General features: G+C 41.8%; 1 protein-coding gene across 1 annotated transcript in view; it reads right to left on the bottom strand.

The window, feature by feature from the left end:
* Nucleotides 1-4,972: 4,972 nt before the first annotated feature.
* Nucleotides 4,973-18,198, bottom strand: part of RIGI (RNA sensor RIG-I) — a 32,813-nt gene continuing 19,587 nt past the window's right edge. The window contains 4 exon segments of the mRNA XM_060013486.1: nt 4,973-5,313; nt 6,895-7,036; nt 14,563-14,714; nt 16,408-16,578. Of these exon segments, the coding sequence (XP_059869469.1) occupies nt 4,973-5,313; nt 6,895-7,036; nt 14,563-14,714; nt 16,408-16,578 (806 nt within the window).

Below are 18,198 nucleotides of genomic sequence, written 5' to 3' on the forward strand. Positions count from 1 at the left end.
TTACTTCCCTAGAGGTTCCATCTCCAGAGTCACAGTGTCCGGGAGGGCTTCGACATATGAATTATGGGGGACAACATTCAGTCCATCACAGGGCACCTTAACAGCTTACAAATTAATCTTCTTGTAATGAATTTTAAGTCTCAACTTTAGCACTCAGGGTTTGTGCGCTGGTCAGTAGAACACCTAGGATCAAATCCTGTCTCCGCCTCTTCCCAGATGACGGACAAGGCAGGTTATTGAGCGTCCTTGCCTCTGACGTCCTGGGATCTAGCTTCTGTTCATGAATAAAAATTACAAACAGAACCCTGTTGCACAAGACAAGGCTGTGACCCTCAAATTAAGAGCAGTCCTAGGATAAAAACACTAAGGAGGGCTGAGAAAACAGACGTCCACCCCTTAGCCCTCCATTGCGGAGCGTGGGAGCAGCCTGGTTCCCCACAATCAGTGCTTATGAGGAAACAGATTCCTGCAGCTATGACTTCTGGAATGGGATCCCTTCACTTCTGGACTCCCCTCCTCTACCTCCAAACACACTATCTTGTTCATTGATAAAATGTCTCAGCCAGTGTCCCATCCTTGCTCTCCACAAGGCTGAACAAATAGACCCCTTTTACCTGGTTTCTCAAGAAGGCACTGGGCTGCTTACTCTCCAGATTAGAAGTGTGCTGCTCTATGCTAGACCCAGCCCCTCCTTCCGCTCTATGGGGTTCCCATCTCCTTTGTTCTTAGTTTTCTAAATCCATTCCTGCCTGATCCCTCCTAGGGAAACAAGCGCTCCTTGGTGTGCACAGTGAGTTCACTGACCAACTTTTTTAATGCAGCAAATAAGCACATGTGTCTTTGGCTATGGGACAGCCTTCATGTAAGTGAAGAATAATCTAGGAGAAGGATATATTAGTCATGACTCTTAGTTGTAGTGTTAGAAGCACAATTCAAACTGCCTAAAGCAAAAAAAAAAAAAAAAAAATTGGCTCAAAGAACTTGAAGAACACGGGTGGCCATGGCGGCAGGTCTGATTGGATCTATGACTCAAACAGTTTCCTTCCCTATCGTTTCCCCTCTCGCCCTTCATTTGTGACGGCCTCTTTCTGGGGCGGGCCGTGTGCGGGGGGATATGGCCACCGGCAGCTCTGGGGTCACAGTTAATAATTTGTGGTTGTAGAGATCTGTCTCCCAGTATTCCCTAGGCCAAACATACTGGAAGTTTGCTAGTCACCTAAATGAAGAACCTTATTTTTGGCACAGTTGGCCTTTCAGGGTTGAGTTAGGACAGTGTGGCGCACCCTGCAGGTTATGAGGAGCAACGGAGAGCTGCTTCTGAAAATCAGGAGCCAAGGTTCCACTGGCTACCTTCTTTGGAAGTTGTTAAATGTCATGACCACAAACAGAATTTAACATCCAAGTAGTTTTTGTTCACCCAGACAGCCTAATCATTGTGCACAAAGATTATAGAATTACAGCTGATATTTTTAACAGGTTTAATAATTTGCATCCCCAAAACTGAGATCTACTTTTTAAATACAGATTTGTTGAGTGGAATTTAGTTTTATTACATAATATAATAAAACAGAGTTACTGGTATGATCCTGAAATTAATACTCCAGTTTGGTTCTGGTTGTCTAGTCAGCATCAGGGCTGAGTATCTGCTATTGTGCTTCTACAGGATGTTAACAACGTCCCATGAATAAAAGGGGTCCAGGGTCGGGGTATCTGGGAACCACTGGGTTAAACGGGCCTTATTAACCACAGAATTGACATAAGGACACACAATGGCAGTGTGTACTGGAAATCACTCATTTGAGGGGAGAGGGGGCAGCAGACAATATAGAATCCTATCTGCCCACAGAACTGCTTTCTTCAGAGCATCTCACAGCACTTGGGTTTCAAACGACACACTTGAGGAAACACTGACCTGATGGCTTGTTTTTAAATTCAAATAATAATGTCAGTTTTAAGGGTGGGAATCAGTTTACTGGCCTTGTGACACAATCAGGCATTTGACTGAAGGTGACTTTTCATTTCAGGTGAAAATATCACAAGGTGAGCACTGGTGGGGACCACAGAGTTAACCAGATCGAGTGGTTGTTATCAGATTATATCAGAACCACCTGAGGAACTTCAAAACGTACACGTTTTTAGACACACCCTGGCAGGATGTTCTAAGGGGGCTGGGCATGTGCCATGAAAAAGACTCCCCAGTTGGTTCTGAAATGCAGCCTTTGACCTAGAATCCAACGACCAGCATTTGGACATCAGTTAAGAGTGCGTAATTCTTAAAACCCTACCTACTGGTTTCTTTCATTCAATAAATATTAACCAAATGCCTACTCTGTTCCATGCTCTATGCCTGCAATGGCTTGACTCCAGGCTAAAGTCAAACAAGGAAATTATTTTTCTTGTTTCAGCTTTAGCCTGCATTCTTCTGTTGGCTGTACTATTCACCTTCATCCAAATTGAATTATTTAGATACTTGCAAGAACTTTTCTCAAATAGATTTCCAGTGGATGTTGTATACATCCTATTGGAGTCCTTAAATAGCAGCGTCCAAAAAGGGCACTCACATATACAAAGAGATACTTGTTAGATTGGGATTTATAAGAAATATATATTTGGTCTTTGTCCCTAGTTTCTGGCACAGAGCTCCTAAAACCCTTGGAATTTCGTGATAAGAGCAACAAAGGTGTCTCTTGTTATGTTAAGGAGCGACTCTTGGACCACCCCTAAGGATGGGGGCTGGTTACCGGAAAAACAACCACGTGATTAGAGGGTTAGACCTTTCAGTCCCATCCCCTGACCTCAGGGGAGGGGAGAGGGGCTGGAGGTTGAATAAATTACCAATGGCCAACGATTTAATCCATCATGCTTACATAATGAAACCTCCATTAAACCCAAAGGACAAGGTTCAAAGAGCTTCCAGGTTTGTGAACACGTAGAGGTTCAGAGAAGACCCAGAAACTCTGAGCCCCTTCCCCAAACCTTACCCTATGCATCTCTTTCATCTGGCTGCGCCTGAGTTACTTCCTTTTATAATAAACCAATGATCTAGTAAGTAAAAGGTTTCTCTGAGTTCTGTGAGCCTCTCTAGCAAATTAAGCCCACAGAGGAGGTTGCTGTAACCTCTCATCTGTATTCAATTGGTCAGAGGCACAGGTAATAACAATTTGGCTCCTGAAGTAGGGAAGAGGTGGGGCAGTTTTGTAGGACTGAGCCCTTAACTTGTAGGGATCTGACGCCATCTCCAGGCAGATAGTGGCAGAATTGAGTTGAATGGTAGGACACCCCGTTGGTGAATTGCTTGGTGGTGTGGGAACAAAGCCCATATTAAAACTGGTGACCAGAACGTTAATACTCTAATAAAATATAAATGGAAAATGAATAAAAATTAGCAAGCAAGTTGGCTTAAATAACCCATTTTATTGTGTCTTACTAAGAATACTATTAATAACCATTATCAAACAACTACTATGTATATCAAGTACTTTATGTTATTTCAGTTAAAAACTCTCTACTAAAAAAAAAAAAAAACTCTCTACTAACTCTTACAGGTATGTGTTATCCTTGTTTCGCAGATGAAGAAAATTAAGCCTAGGAGAAGTTATGTAACTGGCAAGTTCTCTGACTCTCATCAGATCAAAAGGAGGAAGAGGTGGCTGCAGCAGGTCACCCCACTGATCTCCAGGACTGATCTGGGGGTCTGGGTGGCCTCCTGGACACCAGTAAGCCTTCAGATATAAGTGCTATCTGAAAAGAGTTATGCGACCCCTTATGCCGAGCATATTAACATTTTATGATGTTTGGAGGTTTGTTAAAGCCATTGATGGTCCTAGTGAATTACAAACAACTAATCTGAATCTGTTTTAAGAAGATACTTAAATTACTACAGAGGCTATCCTGAGCGGAACATAAAATACCTTGGCCTGGATGGAGACAGTAAAACTCAGGTAGTTGTCTCCATGTCTGGAAAACCCCAAACGAAGCTCTGGAGCATCAGCCTTGTTAAATGACACAGGAATGCCATTCGGGTATGTATTCTAAGTTTTTAAATAGAAAGGACAGCCAAATTAAACTGCCTCTTCAGTATCATCCAAGGGACCTACCTGAGAACAGAGTCCGAATGTTGACCATCAACTATTACTGGAAAATGGCTTGAAATGACCATTCGAAGGGAACAATGGCACAGGTTAAGAAAACAAATTAATCGGTCAAGATGTACAGTAAACCAAAAGAACAGAAACCAACTTCTCAATGAGTACTGTATTATTTAAATGCCCCCATAACTAAAAATTGTCCACTGTAGAATTTTAAGATCAGATGCCACACATAGAGAACACAAGTGTATGTGACTATTATGCCTGTATGTGTATATATATTGAACCTTTGGAATTACCAACGTGTAAAGGATCAGCAAAAAGGAGCCAACAGAAAAGACTGGGGTAGAGTTAGAAGCGCTAGTGGCCAAGAGGGAGTTCCAAGAAAGGAGTATTCAACAGGGCCAAAAGCAGCAAAGAGGTCAAACAGAGGGAAGGACTAAGACGTGCCCAGTGGATTGGGCCACCAGAGTCGCTGGTGACCTTGACAAAAACAATTTCAGTAGATTATTAAGGGCAAAAGCCAGTTTACAGTAGGTTAAGGAAAGAAAGGGAAGCATGGGAAACCTTTCAACATTCCATTCACTCATTCATTTATCTCAATGTGTACTGAGTGGCTAGCGGTGCACACTGGCAGTGGGTTCTGAAGGGAAGAATGGCAATAAGTTAAGCCTTTTTCATTTTTCCCAAGCTCTACTGACCTATAAAGTGATTCACTGAGTGCTGTGATTCATTCACTCGTGTTTTATGTAAGTGATACAGTACAAACTGCTGAAAACAACAGAAGTTAAGTGATATATACTCAGTACAGTACAAGCCTTAGGGAAAATATCCTGACAGTGGTACAAGTGATCTGTGATTCACCCACTGGTCTAATTTCTTCCTCACTCAAGGTCACCCCTTCCCTGCAGACTGAGGTCCTGAGCTCAAGTGGACATTTCTGCAGCATCAAATGGGATCTTCTCAAAATGAAAGTCCTTCCACTTTGCATACAGTGTCTGAACTCCAGTTGCAACATCTTCCACCACAAAACTTTCAGTCTTTATAACTGGAATCTCAAATACCTTATACTTCACATGGATTCCCCAGTCATAGCTGCAGTCCTCCCTGGCACAGAAGATCTTTGCTCTCTTCTCAAAACTCCCAAAGCTCTTTGGTCTGGGGTGTAACTTACTCACAAAATGCTCCCTGAAAGCAACTCCAACCACAGTGAAATGGCATTCCTACGGATGAAGGGATCGAGTAGCATACAAAACAGAACGTTAGAACCAGAACATAACTGTGATTTAAAAAAAAGAAAACTCCACAATAATCAGAGATGATGAGAAGGCGGGATCCCAATTCTTTTACAGATGGAGTAAGAAGGAAATGTGGATTTGCCTCAAGGCCAGAGTAGAATCCACGCAGCCTGACCACCAGTGACACAGGTGGAGGTTAGGGTGGAGGTGGAGGTGCAAGTGAGGGGGCAGGGGACACCTCAGGAAGAGGAGGACTAAGAAGTTTCCAGGCAACCTGGCTCCCCAAAATAGATACTCCTTATTAATTCAGAAACAAAGAGGTATTTATTGAAGATCTGTGAAGGCTGAGTTCACCAGTGGCCCTGACAGGAAGAATCCAAAGGATACAGAGAACAACAACAAAGGGTCAATGTGTATCTGAAGAGGCTCAGGGACTAATGTGTCCACTGGCCCCGCCCCCAGTCAACGTTAGAATAAACCTGAACAAACACCACAGTGCACAGAACAAACGCAGATCCTACATAACCAGTCCCTCGGGAAAACATAGTCTAAAAGGGCCATTTCAACAGAAGATCACCCAAATTGGAGCTGAAAGGACCTTCCTTTTACCGCTAAAGAAAAAGACTCAGAAAGGTATGGGAACTTGCCAGTATTACCCCTAATACGCTTCTTGCTCCAATGTTGGACTGATTAAAGACTCAGCTTTCTGAAGACTAAACAGAACCCTAAAGTAATAACTCATCATCTGACCCGGCCCAGGCCCTCCACCCTCCCCAATCGGCAGCAATAGTTACATCCAATTTTTGTCTTTGGAGATTTTTCTAACCCTTACCTAAGAGTTTTAGAAAGCTACCCTGCAGATGTCATGTTTTTAAAATAAGGAGATTTTGCTTCCATTGTAAAAGTGATCCATATCCTCAGAAGAAAGTTTAGAAAACACAAAATAGTAGAAAGAGAAAAAATCATGGTATCTCACTGCAAAATATTAATACATTTTAGTATACTTCCTCTAGCCTTTTTTGGTACAAACATAAGTGGTTTTTTGGTGGTGGTGGTGGTGGTGGTATTGCTGCTATTATTTTGCACTGCTATGATCATAGCATATTTACTACTTTCTATCCTCGTTAATTTTCCCACTGTACCATTAGTTTGTAAGAAGTTTTTCATTATACTATATAAGCTTCCTAATCACTTTGTTTAATAAACTTTATTTTCGAGTAATTTCAGATTTACACTGAACTACAGGTTTTACCACTTTTTCTAATAATATCCTTCATCTGTTCTAGGATCTAATCCAGGATACCATGGTGCATTTAGCATAACCATTATTTGTAATGGCTACGTAATATATAATTAAGTAGCTGTGCAGCAATTTTTAAGCTATTTCTTTATTGTTGAACATCAAGGGTTTCTTTTAAACTTTTTAGCCTTTTAAAAATACATGGACCATGGCCATGATAACAACAGAATAATAGTATTCTTACTATAAATATCTCACTGATAGATAATAAGCTTTAATGAGTGCTAAAAAATGACCCAGTGCTATTTGTTAAAAAGACTGCCTATCTCCATCACTCTTATATCAGCTGTATAACATGCAAAGGTTTTGCACTTTCTGCAGAGCAGTTTTTTATTTTCCTTATCAAGCACAGGTTTTACTTTTCCTTGATTATCCCTGATGAATTTTTCATGAATCTGTATCTGGCAAACCTAGATGCAAAAAAACAAAACAAACAAACAAAAGAACCTCCTCAAATATGTAATTTGAATATAACTAGGATATATATACATACACATATATATGTACATAATCATTCATTCTTATACAACTTCCATGAACATACAGTACCTGGCTTTGTTCATAAAAATCTCATAGGTAATTTTATTGATTCTCCTAATAGGAGAATTCTTTGTTAGTTAATGTTTAATTGTGGCCTCCAATTAGCCTTTTAATATCTTCATCAAAGATGCCCATAAAAGCACTAAAGATGTCCGTGAAATAGTGATGTGAACCATGCTTTCCACTTTAGTAGTTGGTAAAACTTTAAAAATCCTTCACAGGGACTTCCCTGGTGGCACAGTGGATAAGAATCTGCCTGCAACGCAGGGGACATGGGTTCGATTCCTGGTCCGGGAAGATCCCACATGCAGCGGAGCAACTAAGCCTGTGTACCACAACTACTGAACCCACGTGCCACAACTACTGAAGCCCGTGTGCCACAACTACTGAAGCCCACACGCCTAGAGCCCACGCTCCACAACAAGAGAAGCTACCGCAATGAGAAGCCCGCACACTGCAACAAGGCCCGCACACTGCAACTGCATAGCAGCGAAGACCCAACACAGCCAAAAATAAAATAAAATTAAATCTTTAAAAAAAAAAAATCCTTCACAAACAGACATATGATATGCATTAACTGTTTCAGGAATAATTACACCCACTCTCAAGGCATAAACTCACTGAATGGAACAGTAGGCAGAAGAGTCCCTCACCACCTAAAATCTTTTTTCTCTCTTCCTTTCCAACCACAGAGAGTATTGTTGAATTACAGTAAAATTAAATGTCTGTATAGGATGACCACATTCTATCTCAAAATTTAGGCCTTGGCTAAGTACAACTAAGAACCCTGGACATTATATATAAAATAAACATAAGATTCTGTAGGGTGAAAAGAGGAAGGCAGACCAGCTAGGAACCTTGGGACCCTAGAAACAACATGGTAGTGAGTTTCCTGGGTTTTCGTTTTGCCTCTTATATCCCAGACATGGAGCTGAAGAAGCTGGCAACCAGAAATGACTATGGGGACAGACAAAGAAATCTCAACAAAACCCTATCTCTCTAGTCAAAAGACCAGGACAGGGGCAGCCACCAGAACAGGGGCAGCCAGCAAGACAGAAAACTTTCAGACAATAGCTGTTCTACCAAACACCACAGGAAAAAACAGCAACAACAATAACAACAACAAAAAACCCTGAACCCTGAGGCTAAGTGTGGAACCTAGATTTCCACTCTGCAGGTCTGTTAACAAAGCACCTCAACACTCCCACCTGCTGGTGTCAGAGAAAGCCAGGATTTTCAGTCCTGCCAAATGGTAGCCCCCCTCACCTGTGGCGTCCATGGAGACCACATGAGGGGCCAGAACTCCCATCCCCACACAGCAGTAACAAGGAGCCTCTCCTTGCTGGTATCAACAAAGGCTGAGAAGGAAACCAAGACTTCTACCTTTACCTGACAGTGATGAAACAATGTCCCCCATCTCCCCTGACAGAATGATATCAGAAAGAAGCCAGCTGACACAGAAGGTTAAGTAAGATCCCAAGTCTCATCATATAGTATGAAAATCTCTGGGTTTTGATTAAAAATCACTCTTCATAGCAGAAACCAGAAAGATCTCAAACTGAGTGAAAAAAAAAGACAACCAATTGATGCCAACATGGAGATGACAGAGATGTGAGAATTATCTGACAAAGATTTTAAAGTAGCAATAATAAAAATGCTTCAATGAGTCATCATAAACACTCGAAACACGAACAAATATAGAGGCGCAACAAAGAAACGGAAGACATAAAGAAGAACAAAATGGAAATTTTACAACTAAAAGATACAATAACCAAAATAAAAAACTTAGTGGATGGGCTCAACAGCAGAATGGAGAGGAAAAAGGAAAGAATCAATGAACTGGAAGACAGAATAATAGAAATGACCCAATGCAAACAACAGAAAGAAAACAGACCAAAATAAATAAATAAATAAACAGAGACTCAGGGACCTTTAGGACCATTTAAAAATATCTAACATTTATGACACTAGGGTCCTGGAAGGAGAGGGGAAAAAGCAGAGCTTAAAAAGTACTGGAAGAAATAATGACGGAACATTTCCCAAATTTAACATAATGTAACATAAACCTACAGATACAAGATGCTGGACAAATCCAAATAGGATAAACCCAAAGAAACCACACCAAGACACATTATAATTAAACTTCAGAAAACTAAAGACATAGGAAAGAATCTTGAAAGCAGCCAGAAAAAAACTGACACCTGACCTATAGGGGAAAAACAATCTGGATGACACCAGATTTCTCAGCAGACACTATGGGAGAGCAGAAGAAAGTGACACAGTATTTTTCAAATGCTGAAAGAAAAACCTGTCAACGCAGACGCCTATGTCCAGCAATATATCCTTCAAAAATGAAGAGGAAATCAAGACATTCTCAGATGAAGGGAAACTAAAAGAATTTGTTCACCAGTAGACCTTCCCTAAAAGAAGAGCAAAAGGAAGTTCTCTAAACAGAAGGACATGATAAAAGAAGAAAACTTGAAACATCATAAAGGAAGAAGAAACATGGTGATTTCCACAGTATCAGCTGTAGAAGGATCCGCTCTGTCCCAGTGGTTTGTGGCGCTGCCTCTCTTTTATCAAGTGTTCCAGGTGGAACCAGATAGCCTAGGTGCAAACCCTGTTCCTACCACTCAGCAGCTGTGTGATTTGGGGCAAGTGCCTCAGTTTCCTCAATTATTATACAAAATGGGAATAGTAATAGCATTTACTTTGTGGGCTGTTGGGAGGTAAGGTGAGTTAATAATTGCTCAGGGCTGCCTGGCGTAGCTCTAATGCTCCTTGTTGTTAGCCTCGGTCTGTTAGGCTAGTCTTTTGCTGAGAACCATGAAAATGTTAATGATGGTGATTTGTACTTTAGTATTGGGTAGGGCAATACCCATTCATGAGTTATTTTTTCAGAAATGTCATAGCTATTTTCATTTATTTATTCTTCTGTATAAACTCAGGAACCATTTTACCAACTTAAAATATCATTTAGGGCTTCCCTGGTGGTGCAGTGGTTAAGAATCCGCCTGCCAATGCAGGGGACACGGGTTTGAGCCCTGGTCCAGGAAGATCCCACATGCTACGGAGCAACTAAGCCCGTGCGCCACAACTACTGAGCCTGCGCTCTAGAGCCCGCGAGCCACAACTACTGAGCCCACGTGCCACAACTACTGAAGCCCGCGTGCCTAGAACCCATGCTCTGCAACAAGAGAAGCCACCGCAGTAAGAAGCCCGCGCATTGCAACGAAGAGTAGCCCTCACTTGCCGCAACTAGAGAAAGCCTGCGCGCAGCAACAAAGACCCAATGCAGCCAAAAAGAAATAAAGAAATAAATTTTAAAAAATCATTTATACTTTGATTATGGGTTATGATAAACCTATAAGAGAATCTGCAGCAAATGCACATCTTTAAAATATTCAGGCGTTCCATTCAAGAGCATGGCATTTCTTTTGTCTTAATCCACCTTCTATCTCTAAGTAAAATTTTTTTAGTTGTCCTTATTTACACTTCAAACATTTCTGGTTAGGCCAATAGATGTAGTAGTTAAACAGATGGGCCCTGCCAGCTCCACCCCTAACTAGCTGTGTGGTCTACTGACACTGAAAACTTCCATGCCTCTGTTTCCCTCCTGGAGCATGACATAATAAGAGGCTCTAACACATGGAACTCTGTGAGGCCCGTTGATATAAATAAACAGGCATTTGCAGGGCTTGGTGGAGAGCCCATGTTCTGCACGTATGAGTCACAGTCATTGTTGTCACTGTGAATGGAAATGTCCCACCCCCGTATATCTTGTATTGGTTACTGATCATCCATAGAGAATCCATTGATCTCTAAAGCACTTCAAATTCAAATAAAATTTGATTTATATTTAAAAATTTAGGCCTGGAATATAGGTTAGGAAAACAATCAAACTATGATTTTCTGTCCCCCAACTCCCCACCCCATCCGACTTGAAATTACCTTCATTGTTTTTGTAAGAATAAAGGATGCTTAATGCTTCCTATTTTCAATTCAAGTTTTCACTGCCGTAAAACTGTTGCATTATGTATATTTAATCCCGTTATTTCCTTTGGGTAAATTTCTAGAAGTGAAATTCCTGGGTTACATGATATACATTTCCCTATGAGCAATTTTAATTTCTTTTTCTCAGACACGGTTCTGATCACTACCTAATGCAGGCTCACGGTGGGGGGGATTTGATAGGAAAGAGGGTAAAAATATAAACTTGCCCTTTGGGCATCCAATTAAAAAAATTCACTTATAGCTAATGATATTCAATTATATACTAAAATTCATTAAATATTAATAACCTCAAATATTTTCAATGTCACTAAAGGCAATAAATATAAATTCTAATAAATTAAAACTAACTATTACTGCTATACTGAAAACTAAGTAAAACTCAGTAACTGGATAAAGAGGTTCAACCAAAGTCACAAATTAAGTCTAGAGCACACTGCTTCCCCATTGCCCACCTGTGGTTGAGAAGCAGCCTAACTCCCTGCACTGAGGTGGAAAGAGCGAAACTATGAAACCCCGATTGCGTGCAGTCATGGATACACATCACGTTGGAAGTTATTCCGTCAAATTGAACTTTCAACCCATAACTTATTCTCTACTCATAAGAAAGGAAAGTAGGCTTCCTCATTTTGATTTCAAATGACCCTCCACAACTAGAACTGTGAAAAATATCCTTCATACTTTATTCCTCCAGAACGAAATACTACCAGATCCTGAAGCTTCCATCATAGAAATAAGTTCTTGGATGATTCTGGGCTCTCTACATGTTCAGATGGCTGGAGAGTAACCAGAGATTCCCCAAGGGCCACAGTGCTCTGGTGAAGGTCAGCCACACGTAGACAATGGACAGTGCAGCTGTGGGTGCAGAGAAGAAAGTGTACAGTCTCCCTCCCCCCTACCCAGGGATTACCCTAGAGATCTCTGAACTGATTCCCTCTCTTCTGCAGAGTTTCTTTGATATGAAGGGCCCAGGTGCTCAGATCCAATGCCCAACCCTTAACAAAACACCAGAGAAAGGGGGCTTACCCCAAGAACCATAATTCCTTTTAGTTTTAAGAGCATACGGTTTTCCCTAACTTATTATACTTCTCCTAAGCCTTTGAAAGCAAGGTCTTCTTCTTTCAACAGAGCAGTGGAGGCTGGTCACCAGGATAGGACAGGGACAACACCAAGACTCTGAGCTCCCAGCTGCCATGGCATTGCCAGCTGCCAATGACTCGTGGCTGCACTTGTGCTGGGCCCTTGCTGATTCTTTACCACCTCTGCCCGTTTTTGATCTGTGGGTGTTAGGGGAATCCCAAATGCTATTAAATAGCCTAATTCAACAGATATTAAACCATTTTCTCCTCACCCCACTCTATGGCCAGGTGTACTGCCTACAAAAGAATGTCTATGTGTTTGTTCCAGCCTCCGTCTGCCTCAAGGCTTTTACTCTATTGCTTCTGCCACATGTGAGTGTAAGCACCTTGTTACTCAGTGGGGGAGATAAAGAATTATGCCAAAGCTAACATGGTTTTAAAGCCTTTACTAGCAGTGTCCCTGTATGCTACAAAATGGAGAAGTGGCTCAGTGAAAAAACCCTATCCTAAGTAAAATTAAGGAGGGAAATTAAGAGGAACTAAAGAATTGCCCTTCAATTCTGTTCAGTGAAAGTGTGGAAGAGGTATTTTTAAATATCTTGTTCTCCAAACTTTAGGAAGAAATGTTCTTTAAAATGAGTCAACGCTGACATAACACTGTAATTTTTTCCTAAAATAAGTATTAGTTTGCTTTAGATCATTCATTGCTTCTCAATACTTTTTTGAGCTACAAATTATGACTTTTCAAAATTATGAACCCTATGGAATCAGTCTACTAAATTGTAAGACTCATCTTCATGAAGTTTAAAGTAGGCCTCACGCCTCTGTCCAGTAACAACTCCCATTTTTGAGCACTTATTTTATACCACGCACTGTAGGAAGCAATGCATATGTCTCACTTTATCCCCCAAACTACCCTGTGAGTCAAATACTGTTATTTTCCCAACTTTACAAACAAGGAGAATGATGATCTCAAAGAGGAACTACCTGAAGTCACACATTTTGTAAGTGGCAGAACTGGGACTGGAACCACTGATTCTAATGTTAAAGCTCCTGCCCCAGACCTGCAGAGTTCAATGCTTCCAAAGAGTCTGAGATAAAATCTCTGCAAATGGTCTGCAGAAAGCATGGCTGTATGTGTGTGTGTGTGCATGTGTGTGTTTCCCCAATCTGCCCCCCCATTTTTCTGTGTTATAAAGGAAATTACAACCAAACTAAGGTCACTACCGAGATGCTGGACTGAATCAGTGCGCCACTCCAAAGTTCACACTATTATCCATACCTACGTACTTCCAACACTGGGCACACCTCCCAGGCACAGTGCACTGGAAGCTTTTCCCTGAGGACTCTGGATGTTAGAGAGAGAGAGATTTGAGGAAAAGACTAAGAAGAGCTGTGTCTTGCAGTGTTAGGGTGTAGTGCTCATAATGAACTGTCAACTTAAGAGCAATTTTAGCTCAGTTTGCCTTTTAGATCTAAAAACATAGTTTCAGGTATTAGCACTAATACAATATATTTTAACTCACTGAGACTCAAAGCAGAATGAATCTGATGCTCACCACAGGGTGAAATTTTAAGCATAAACTTATGGTTCTAAAATAACACTCTGGGGATTTCCCTGGTGACGCAGTGGTTAAGAATCTGCCTGCCAATGCAAGGAACGTGGGTTCGAGCCCTGCTCTGGGAAGACCCCCACATGCCGTGGAGCAACTAAGCCCGTGCACCACAACTACTGAGCCTGCACTCTAGAGCCCACGAGCCACAACTACTGAGCCCACGTGCCACAACTACTGAAACCCGTGTGCCACAACTACTGAAGCCTGTGTGCTGCAACTACTGAAGCCCCTGTGCCTAGAGCCCATGCTCCACAACAAGAGAAGCCACTGCAATGAGAAGCCCGCACACCGCAACAAAGAGTAGTCCCCGCTCGTTGCAACTAGGGAAAGCCCGCACGCTTGCAACTAGGGAAAGCCCACACGCAGCAATGAAGACCCAATGCAGCCTAAATAAATAAATAAATAAATAGAAATGTTAAAAAAAAATTTTAAAGTAAAATAAAATAACACTCAGGGAATTCCCTGGCAGTCCAGTGGTTAGGACTCCACTGCCAAGGGCGCAGTTCAATCCCTGGTCAGGGAGCTAAGATCCCACAAGCCGCACAGTGCAGGGAATGGAATGGAATGGAATAGTGAAGTAAAATAACACTCAGAGCAATATGATAACAGGTACCAGCCATGCTCACAAACAGGGACTGTTTGTGACTTACAGTCAGATTCTGAAAGAGTAACACAGATACAAAGACTTACCTTTTCTTTAAATACTGCTTCATCTCATGTCTGCAGGCTTAAAATGGAGTCATTCATCATTTTTTCTTCATATATGTTTATTTTTTCTTTTTCGATTACATCGGCATTACTAGTCAGAAGGAAACACTTGCTCCCTCTTGCTCTTCCTCTGCCTATTAGAAAATAAATATTTTATTTGGTGTCTTTGACTTAAAACTCTGATAAATCTGAGAATATGAGAGAAATAGGGGTATTCCTAAAATTCAACTTTGGTTCACTGAATCCCACTTTCTAGAAAAGCTGAGCTGGTAGGGTGTGAGGTCTAACTCAGGTGTGCACCTGCATATTAAACATTCGAATAAACAAGGAGCCCACCTTAGGCAGGCTTCCTCGGGGTCTCCATGGTACAGTGTGACTGGACAGGCACATTATTAGAAATACTGCTTAAAGACAATCTGGCATGAACCCTCAGGATGACATGGTGAGGGCCCCAAAGATGAATAATAAACAGATGGGGAAATGGGGAAATAAGATATGTTCACAACCACCGGAATATAGGTGGAAAATGATAACTGCTCTAAGAAAGATAGATAGGGAGGGCTTCCCTGGTGGCACAGTGGTTAAGAATCTGCCTGCTAATGCAAGGGACACGGGTTCAAGCCCTGGCCCGGGAAGATCCCACATGCCGCAGAGCAACTAAGCCCATGTGCCACAACTACTGAGCCTGAGAGCCCGCAAGCCACAATTACTGAGCCCACGTGCCACAACTACTGAAGCCTGCGCACCTAGAGCCCGTGCTCTGAAACAAGAGAAGCCACGACAATGAGAAGCCCGCGCACCACAAGGAAGAGTAGCCCCCGCTCACCGCAACTAGAGAAAGCCCATGCACAGCAGCAAAGACCCAACACAGCCAAAAAATAAATAAATAAATTTATAAAAAAAAGAAAGATGGATAGGGACTTCCCTTGTGGTCCAGTGGGTAAGACTCCGTGCTCCCAATGCAGGCGGCCAGGGTTCGATCCCTGGTCAGGGAACTAGATCCTGCATGCCACAATTAAAACCTGGCACAGCTAAATAAATAAATAAATTTTTTTTTTAAAAAAAAGAAAGATGGATAAAAGGGTCATGGGCATTCAAATTAGAGATTATTGCCAGCTGGGAGAATTAGGGACAGGTGATGTGGAGGCAGGAGAAGAGGAAAAACAAAGGTCAGCAGAAGCAGTACTCGTACAATTCCTTCAAAAAGGAAGAAATGATAAAGTCAGGTAGGCTGAAGTGGCTAATGAATAAAATGGAAGAATGCGGAATAAGGTTGGAAAGATAAGTGGGTGCTAGATTTTGAAAATGCTTTAACACCAAGAAAATTGGGGAAACACTGGAGTTTCTAAACAGGCAAGGGACATGCTCAGAGCTATTTTTCTGGAAAAAAGATGTGGCAGCCGTTGTTATGGAAATTAGAAAAAGTAAGAGAGACCAGTTAGGAGACTGTCTAGTTCAAGTGGGACACAACTCCTTGGAGTGTCTCTTCTGGAATACAGGGAGCCCAGCACCTAAGCACAACCAGAAAAGGTCCACATGTGACTGCCAAAGCGTCAATCAAAGTTGGAATTATCCTTCAATAAATATGTCAGCCAATGTCGGTCCAGTAATCAGTATTCATTGTGAACAAGAACCAAAATGGACTATATGTTAGTGGACAAAACTGTAGCCACCCAGTCCTGACCAAGTAAGCCACGTTTAGGGCCAATGATACCAGGGTCCACTGTGCCATTGGTCACAGTAAAGGAGAAAGACTGGAATGACAGACACATTCACAAATCAGATAAAATGGCAGCCATTTAGTAATGGTATGAAAGCTTTTCTTACCTCTGGTTTGGATCATTTTGGCGACACTGCCCACATACTCATATAGGAGGACCAGATTGCACTGAGCAATGACAATGCCTTCATCAGCAACTGAGGTGGCAATCAGAATCTTGTTATCTCCATCAGTCCTGAATGCATCCAATACACACTTCTGTACTGGGAGGGTCATTCCTGTGTCAGAGTCAGAAGGCAGGTATAACTCACCAAGAGGGAACTTTACCCTTGAAAAAATAGCTATTAATTATGGAATACTTACGACATGCCAGGTACTGTGATAAGTGCTTTACATTCATGATCTTACAACAACCCTTAGCGATAGGGCCTATCCTTGTCTTTGTTTTTGAGAGGATTTTTAAGGTGGGGTCCAACAACTTGGACTCTGCCACAAGTCTGCCTGACCTAAAATCCCAGCTGTGGCAACTACTAGCTATGTGGCTTTGGTCATGGTATATCAAAACAAATATTGATTTTTTTGCAAAAATATTAACAGCTAATTTTAGCACATTTGCACACGCACAGCAGTTTTCAGCTAACAAGACCGTTTCACATCTACTTACTCACTGGAATTTCACAAGGCCCTTTTAGGTTGATGTGGCAAACGTTATGATTCCCCTTTGTTATACGTGAAGATCTTGACGTTTTGGAGGTATGGTAAACTGACAGCTAGCTAGCAGCAGAATTGGGCTTTGAATTTAAGTCTAGGATCCAGCAGTATGCAGTTCCCAGCCACTGATACACTGAGAAGGAAAGAATTTCAGTGGTCTCCACCTCAGAATTAATAGAATTTATATATATATATATATATATATATATTTTTTTTTTTTTTTGGCTGCGTTGGGTCTTCATTGCTGCCTGCAGGCTTTCTCTAGTTGTGGTGATCGGGGGCTACTCTTCATTGTGATGTACATCTTCTCATTGCGGGGGCTTCTCTTATTGCAAAGCATGGGCTCCAGGCACGCGGGCTTCAGTAGTCGTGGCTCACAGGCTTAGTTGCTCCGCGGCACGTAGGATCTTCCCGGACCAGGGCTCGAACCCGTGTCCCCTGCACTGGCAGGCGTATTCTTAACCACTGCTCCACCAGGGAAGTCCTGAATTTATAAAAGTTCCATTTTTTCCCTAGTATATAGAAAGCCAAAATCTTGAGATATATTTTGTTGAGGCCAAAACAATTTTTTTCCACCATCATTTCTACTGAACAATGAACATGCCCAAGACAGACACCATACTTCACTAATTTCTGAACTTATCCATTTGTTCATCAAATATTCATTCAGCAGTTATGGTCTGTCAGATAAGGCTAGAATGGTGAAAAGGTTCATTTTTATCTACAAGGAGCTCCTAGTTTGTGGAAGAAGGATATAAATAGGAAACTACAATTCAGTGTGATGAGCAATGAAATGGGGGCGGAACTGGGTGCTGCGGGGCCTGGAGGAGGGATACCCCTCCCTGGTGGTCTAGTCTTAGGAGGAGGGGAACGCTGCTTGGCAGATACACAGTGACTGGCACAGAGTAAGTTCTAAACGAATGCGGGTGGATGGATGGACGGACGGACGGATGAATGGAGGGACGGACGAACAAACAAGTATGAAAATAGTTTCCGGGTGCTTATGTGTGGAGGAGTAACAAAGTCTGAAAATCAAATTAGACTAACGCTGGAGTCATATGGCAGAGAACTCTGAATTCCAACCACAGTAATGTGGTGTTGGACTTCATTTGGTAAGCCAACTTTTCAAAATCTGACTTTACTTTTTAGATTCATGAAGTTTAAATTTTGCATAAGGGGAAAGTGCA

This window comes from Delphinus delphis, chromosome 6 (assembly GCF_949987515.2).
Source record: "Delphinus delphis chromosome 6, mDelDel1.2, whole genome shotgun sequence".
Taxonomy (NCBI): Eukaryota; Metazoa; Chordata; class Mammalia; order Artiodactyla; family Delphinidae; genus Delphinus; species Delphinus delphis.